Source organism: Rhagoletis pomonella, unplaced genomic scaffold (genome assembly GCF_013731165.1).
Source record: "Rhagoletis pomonella isolate Grant_MI unplaced genomic scaffold, Rhpom_1.0 Rhpom_scaffold_07872, whole genome shotgun sequence".
Classification (NCBI taxonomy): domain Eukaryota; kingdom Metazoa; phylum Arthropoda; class Insecta; order Diptera; family Tephritidae; genus Rhagoletis; species Rhagoletis pomonella.
The window spans coordinates 1-7,545 of record NW_023466399.1 but is presented as its reverse complement, the minus strand read 5'-3'; the positions used below and the strand labels follow the sequence as shown (position 1 = coordinate 7,545).

Here is a 7,545-nt window from a genome sequence, read left to right as displayed (position 1 = left end):
AGCTCACCCTTCGCCAATAAGCTGCCATTACAGCTGCATTAGTTTTATTTTACTCTGTTGCCACACACACACCAAACTACGCTCCCTCACCAGCACGTTGCTCTCAATCTAACTCACTCTCTTTCTATCTAGCTCTCAATTGCAACGGCTCTTCAAATATTTATTACAATTATAATACTTATATTAATTTTATACTCTTTCTCATAATTTTTGTATGCGTAAATGTGTATATATAAAAAAAGAACTCTTTAATCCACTAACTGAGTAGCGCTCATTGTTTTAAAACCCGCCCAATAAAAATTTCCGCATTAAAAAAAATTTAGTTTACGATAAGAATGGATTCGACGACGATGCGGCTTCCGGATTTACCCAAGGCATATTATTGTTATTCTGTAAGAGGCAAGGAAAAATATTAAATAGATTAATAAAAGTACGAGACAGAAGGAAATTTCTAGTAAAACAAGTTTCAAAAACGTTTAAAAGTATTATTAAATAAACGGATAAAATAATATTGCAAAAGGTAAAGAAAAAACTAAATACATATATGTTTATTTATATACATGCATACATGCTAAAAATAGTAACGGTATAATTAGATTAGTAAGGTGTAACAACGCTCATGCGCTTTGAGCAGCGCAGATTCTACGCTAACACGATATTTTTACATTCATTTTTTTTACTGGTATCTACACAACTACCGCAAATTCTACTTATTTGCAACAATTAGTAACATGCGGTTATAGTTTTTAAGCATTTATTAAGTTTACCCATTGTTTTATTTAAGCGTCCAATCCTCCATTGTTGGCTACAAGATATAAAATTTTTATAAATTAGGTAGCAAGAAATGCATATGGATGTTGAACAAGATTTTTTAAGGCAGTATGTAAATTTAAAGGTGTAAAAGTAGTGCGGAGGGGTGGTAGCGCATAAATGCATTTATTATAGTAGATGTAACAATTCCTAGAATCTCCAATATAAAGAAAAAACTCGACTATAGTATTCGTTAGAAGAGACTTCCTAGCCTTATTGAAAAGTATCGATATATTCCTTGATACTGAGTTGTACATAGGTATATGTATGTATGTACATCGATATCTACCACGAAAATCACAAATTATGTATGTATGTATTCAGGTGCGAAGGGCGATAAAAGATTTGATGTAAAAAGGATTGTTGTTGTCGTATCGGTTACTGGAATAAGGGGGCATGTGAAGAGGTTATTAGCGTCATAGTTAGGTCTGTATAAGTAGGAGTTTCACCCGCTGCAATATGCCGATTGTAATTGTGCGAGAGTATCGGTGGGCCTCTAGAAGGAGATGAAACTCTTTCTTTCACAAGGAGAGAGCTGGTGAAGGTGGTGATAGTATCTCTGTGAATATCGTAGTCCCATACGTCGCACAGGGTGGAAAATGAACGATAGCGTAGTAAATTTTATACATAAATGAACCCGTCCAGTTAAACACACGGTCTGAACAAGAAATTAATTAGTTTTAGAGGAAAACAGCACTCCAGACAATGGAAGTTCAATAAAAGTTCAAAGAAACTACAAACTAGGACTGGGAGTTCTATCCGCATTTTTGAATGTTCCCATATTTGATTACAAAATTCATTCATACACAAGCAATTCTTTATTTTCAAATTCGAAAATCCGGATATCCGTTCATTTTGTTATGAGGATATCCGGTTAATATCCGGATATTGAAGAATCTAAAAATAAGCATTGTTTGTGTACGAATGAAGTGTTCTATTATTTATTTTGCAACCCAACAGATTGCACAATTTTGCGAACGAATTCCCCAATACATTCAAACACATTTTAGAATATCCCGATGACCGGATACCAGATAGAACGGATATTAACCGGATATCTGGATTTTGTTCATGTAGACGAATGTCCGAATATAGGAAAATTCCCAGCCCTAGCTTACAAAAGTACTGACTAACATGTAGTCAAAGTGACAGATTTTAGTGGTTTATTTCTAGATCTAGCATAATTTCCAACCCCTAGCCCGCTTTGCTCTCCACTACAAGCTCATTTGTTAACATAAAACAAGGAAGATTTTGGCAAAACTAAAATAACGAGCAAACACAAGACATAACAACAAAAACTTATATCAAATATATAAGCTCAAAACATAATAATAGTAAACAACATAAAGGCTGCATTTCTTTATTCATTCTGAACGTTTGGAATAAATTATGTTTATTCCGGCTGTGAAATGGGATTATCCGGAATGTATAAAGAAACGCAGCCAAAGATTCAAAACAACGATGTCAAACAATTTCGTACTGTAGCAATAAACTCAATAAAACAATACTGGCACTTCTCAATTTTCCAACACGCATTAAATCAACGCTAGCAACTTCAGCAACTTTTCATTAATTTGTAACTTAAGCATCCTCGGCATATTTCAACAGACACTCACTTCCAGCTTACAGTTGCCCAACGTTGACGACGCTGTTGACGTTGAAAATAATATTGCATTGTTGTTAATGTGATTGCAGTTGCCGTTGAGGTTGAGGTTAAGATTTTGAGTCAATGAGGGTGTTGCCTCGTAAAAACCATAATTAAATAAAGAGCCACCGGCACCGCCATTGCCAAGGCCAAAATCAAAACCATTGGTAGTACCAGCCAGGCTGCTCGTATCGACATTGGCAGCACCATAGCTAAAAGGAATCGAGGTAGTCGGCGGCAACGGCACCGGCACTGGAGCTATTTTAATACCTGGCGTATCAGCTAAAGCAGCCGTTAAGGCATCGCTGTAGCTTGTGGTCAACGGTGCCACCTGTGGGTATGTAGTGGCATCTGAATTTATCGAACAGTTTGGTACAGTATTGTTGCTGTTATTGTTGAAGGCATCACTAAGAGGATCATAATCTTGATTTATCGTGGTGTTGAAATCGGCAAAGGTTTCAAATTTACTATTGGCTGGAGCGAATGGTGGCTGGAAGGCCAAAGTGTTAATAGCCGTGGTGGCGGTGGTGCTCTTGTTGGTGGTGTTTTTAAATGTGCTATTCGTGCTGGCCACTTGTTGGCCGAGTGTCGTATTTGACGCACAATCATAGAGTTCTGTGTCACTGTCGCTGGCAATTTGCATGTTGCGTATATTATCAACACTTTGACTGTGAACTTGCACTTGCGTTTGGAATTGATGTGGTCCATCGTTTTGGTGATTATGCTTGCTGTTATTGCTGTTGTTGTATATAAAGAAATCATTTGAAGCTGTGCCGAAGGTAGTATTGAAGACGTCATAATCACTTTTTGAATATTGCAATGATTGCTTGTTGCCGCTGCTGTTGTTGTTATTATTGTAGCTATTGTTGATATGCTTGCTATTATTATTGTCGTTAAACTCGTTGATGCTTAGAAAACTTGCGAACTCGTCACGATCATATTCAGTAAAGAAGTTTCTGGAGGGCTTAGTTTTGAAAGAAAGGAGTAAATGCGGTTGTTGTTTTTTTTTTTGTTTTTTTTTGTTCATGCGTAAGCGAGTTTTTCATAAATGCACGAATAAAATAATAGTATAGAGAGAAAAAGAGTTTAAAATTTTAGATAATTAAATGAAAATTAAATATGTATGTAAATAAATTGTTGAAGAATAAAGAAATTCAAAGTAATTCCATAAAAAAATGTCAAATGAGGCAAAATCACAAAAAGCAAAATGCACAGAGCTTATTTGCGATTCCAAAATTTTAGTCCGTTCCCTTGACCACATACTTTTAGGTCTCTTACGATACCTAGCAATGCATTCTTAAATCTTAGTGGTCCATGCACCAGCGAGTTGATTCATATCAGATAATAAGAAATTTTCAGAACAGATGCCGTTTACGTTGAAAATGCTTTTTTGTTTTTTTTTTACCGATTATTGTTTTTTTTTTTTTAATATTGCTTAGCTTGTGATGTGCGCTTAACGTACCTGTGACACATTAGTGGAATTGTTAACTGGCGCCCAAGGATCTTGATTCATAGTCATAGCGAAAGGCTGCTGTTGCTTTAGTTGATTAATGGACGGTACCTGCAAATAATTTTTGATTATAATACATATTTTTTAATACTTATAAAACTAATAAATGATGTAGAAAAAGTGAATGTGAACGCACTTAGGGCCTATGATGCTGCTATAAGGTTTTAACTTGAAGTCTAGTAACCTAAGTTAAATAGAGCTGCAGACCATTAAAAAAATTGGTATGATTTGGTTCACTGTTTCGAAAAAAACTTAAAACTATGAAGTGAGATTCGGTTTGGTTCAAACTGTTCGATTGACGGATAAGTCTTTCGGATGCGATCCCTGGATTTTCCCAGCGGGAATGAAGCGGACGCCTGCTGCGTTGATGATCGTGCATATATGGCGCTCAGCAAATTAGCGATTCTTATACTTCGGGAAACTAAACTACTTGGCCTTTCGTATGTTAATGAGTGTACGGTTTTAGGAGATGAAATCAAAGGGGCATGTATTCTGAAACGATCGTAAGAATTTACTTGTTGCCTTCCAATACAATTTATTAAACATTCGCTAGCTATGGGGATTTCTGATAAGCCATGGCAGGCACTTGTCATTCACGGAACGTTGTTGAAATTTTTGAATGAGGAATGCTGCAGAAGTGGCGGCCTTGGTCGACTGTCATGAGAACGAATCACGAAATTTCAACATGGCAAATCCTACAGAGAACCATTAAATGGCACCGCAATCAAAAAACTGCAAATCGACACAAAAATTTTGTCCGTATGACAGAGCACTACTCTCCACAAAATACTTATATGTATGACTCTTTAACGTTTTTGTTTTGAGTGCATACTATTCAAAACATTAATACCAGCCAGTTAATCCATAATGTTCTTTAAAAATTAGCTCTCAATAATTTAGCCTATATAAAACTTTGGGGAAAACACTTGTATTTTGTTTTAAAAACTTTGGACACCAGCACATCGAAGTTTTCCTTCCGGCTGTCTGAGTATTAGCTAAGCAAATTTTCCTTTGCGCCTCTCAGCTTTTTAACAAAAAAAGTATCAAACTAATAATACTCACCGCAGGCTGTTGTTGCTGGAATAAATTTGTTTTTGGTGGTATAACAGTATCGCTAAATGGATTGTAGGCGGCATTGCCTACTTGCGGTTGTGTTTGCACGGGCTTTATAAGATTATCCAAGTTAACTAATGACGAATTTTCACCTAAGAATGACTGTGGTGTTTTCAGTTGTTTTTTCGTATTCGTTGAGGCTGTATTGAGCGATGAATTCGTTGCTGATAGAGGATCCATTTCATCGAGTAGTGATGCTGTGATAAACAAACAAAAAACTATATATATATATTTTTTTTTTTCAAAATTTCAATGACATTTACCATTATTATTGTTAGAAGCACTTGTCATACTATTAGTTAATAAATCTCCAGTCTTATTGCGATTGGTTATTATATCGAATTCATCCAAATCAGGTGATGGTTTCTAGAAAACAAAAATGGATGATTCGAAGTAAAAACGAAGCACTAATGTGAAAGCGTTTGTCATCACACGAATATGTGAGTAGTACCTTTGCCGCACTCGTTTCACTAGTTTTCCATGGATCATCATTGCTCGCTGCACCCACCTTAGGTGCCCACGGATCGGCTGTTGGTGCTGCCGCTAACGGCGCAATGGTCACTGGCTTCACATTTTCTGCCAACCATGCATCCACCGGCTCAACTTTTTCCACACCAGCTGCTGCACCTCCACCCAGAGCGCCACTTTTAGACAGCCAAGGATCGACGCCTCCAATCGCACCGGGCCCAATAGAGTTGCCATTCAATACGGCAGCGCCACCAGCAGCACCACCGCCATTGCTTTGCAGCCAACCCTCAGTCGATGAACCAGATGCTACGGACGGCGATTGTGTGCGTGTTAGACCCCAGGCCTCGCCACCGTTGCTACCAATTCCACCAACTGCGCCTAGTGGTGCTGAAGCGGTGGCAGTACGCATAGACGCTGCCGGTTGCCAAGGATCAATTTGTGGCGATGAAGTGCCCGACCAAGGATCCGATAGCTGCAAATGTGTATAACAGTTAGCAACATATGTATGTACATATATGTTTCATGTGTGTCAGTCACCTGGCTTGCAGCGCGTGCCGGCGTGCCCCATGGTTCGCCATTGCCGCCTGTAGCGCCTAGCGGTGGACTTGAAATGCTTGTGGCGCCCAAAGAAATGTCCAGCAAATCTAATAAATGTGATTGTGGCTCTTCTTTTTTAGCCGTAGGCTTAACCGTTTGACCTCTAAAATTTCAGATGGTTATTGAATGAAAAGCAAACGAAAAATTTTTAATTTTCCACTTTTGTTACGCACTTGAAATCCTGTTCGCTTTGGCTAAGCGCAAGTTGTAAACGCACATCATCACTGCGTCGCTTCGCCTCCTCCTGTTCTGCTTCTTCGCGAGACATGGCCATAGCTAGCTGCAACTGCAGCTCTTCTTCGCCAGCTGTTTGCGGACGCACCAGCTCCAATTCTGACACAGGCTTCGTCGGTTCCTCCTGCCAACCGGGTGGCATATCACGATGTGTCGGCCCATCTATATAGCCGTCACTGCCAAAACCACTGGGATGTTGCGCGAAGCGTTCTTTCGCCTTCAACGCTTTCACGCGTTCGTTCTTTAAGCGTTCGTCGTCTTTCAGCAAATTTACCAACTGTTTGGCTTTTTCGCGTACATGCGTACCTTGGTCTTTACCCTCTTCGAAGTAGACAAATTCACGGAGTGTTTGTATGGCAAAAATATTCTCTTTGCACTGCTGCGCCACCTTTTCTGTGCCGGTTTTTATCAAGTATTCCAGTAGAATTAGTGCCTTGTAAACATGTCGCCAATTCTTGCCATGATCATTTAGCCGCTTCCAAATCATTTGCATAATCTCCGAGAAGGCAACCACATTGTACGTAAGATCAGCGATTTCTGCCATTATCGTGGCCGATGGCCCCCAAGGGTCATTGGACGTGGCCTCGCGTACTTTAACCTGAGAGGGAGAGACAAGATGCCAGGTAAATATGGTAAGAATAAGGTGTATATGTTTGTAGCATATTTCTCGAAACCTACCTGCGCATCCGAGTAATTGTGCGCGAGGTTTTTAATGTTGCGACGCAAACCAGCGACATTTACTTGCATGTCTTCCTTTTGTTTTCGCACTTTGGAAAAGATAGAAAGAAATATTTAGTGGTTTTAAATAAAGAGCTATATTGCAACATTTAAATGATTAATTAGTTTGTTAGCTAGTTTCATAAAACATGCAGTGTTAAATTTGGCTTTGAAAGAATCCCAAAAAATTTCAAAACACAAACAGGGATGCAAAGCGATAGTGGAGAACTGAGACTGTCCAAATATTGCGAAAACCAACATCGCAATAAATATTTGCAAATAGTTGGTATGATATGCGCCTAACTGTATGCAACAGCGTGATTTTCATGAATTCGAATTGTAATCGAGTTGGCATAATAGCTGCCTCGCATTGCATCCCTGTATCGATAATGGATATAATATGGTATGCATTTGTTAATAAGAACTTCAAAAATGTATGTATATATGTATG

General features: G+C 38.6%; 1 protein-coding gene across 2 annotated transcripts; it reads right to left on the bottom strand.

The window, feature by feature from the left end:
* Positions 1 to 7,183, bottom strand: LOC118755906 (epsin-1-like; the record flags this gene model as incomplete). Of its 2 annotated transcripts, XM_036490706.1 has the most annotated exon segments (9): positions 1 to 390; positions 2,427 to 3,419; positions 3,918 to 4,016; positions 5,028 to 5,275; positions 5,342 to 5,444; positions 5,530 to 6,018; positions 6,084 to 6,246; positions 6,317 to 6,975; positions 7,056 to 7,160. In XM_036490706.1, coding segments are annotated over 9 exon segments (2,889 nt in total). In that variant the 5' UTR covers positions 7,125 to 7,160.
* Between the last annotated feature and the right edge of the window lie 362 nt (positions 7,184 to 7,545).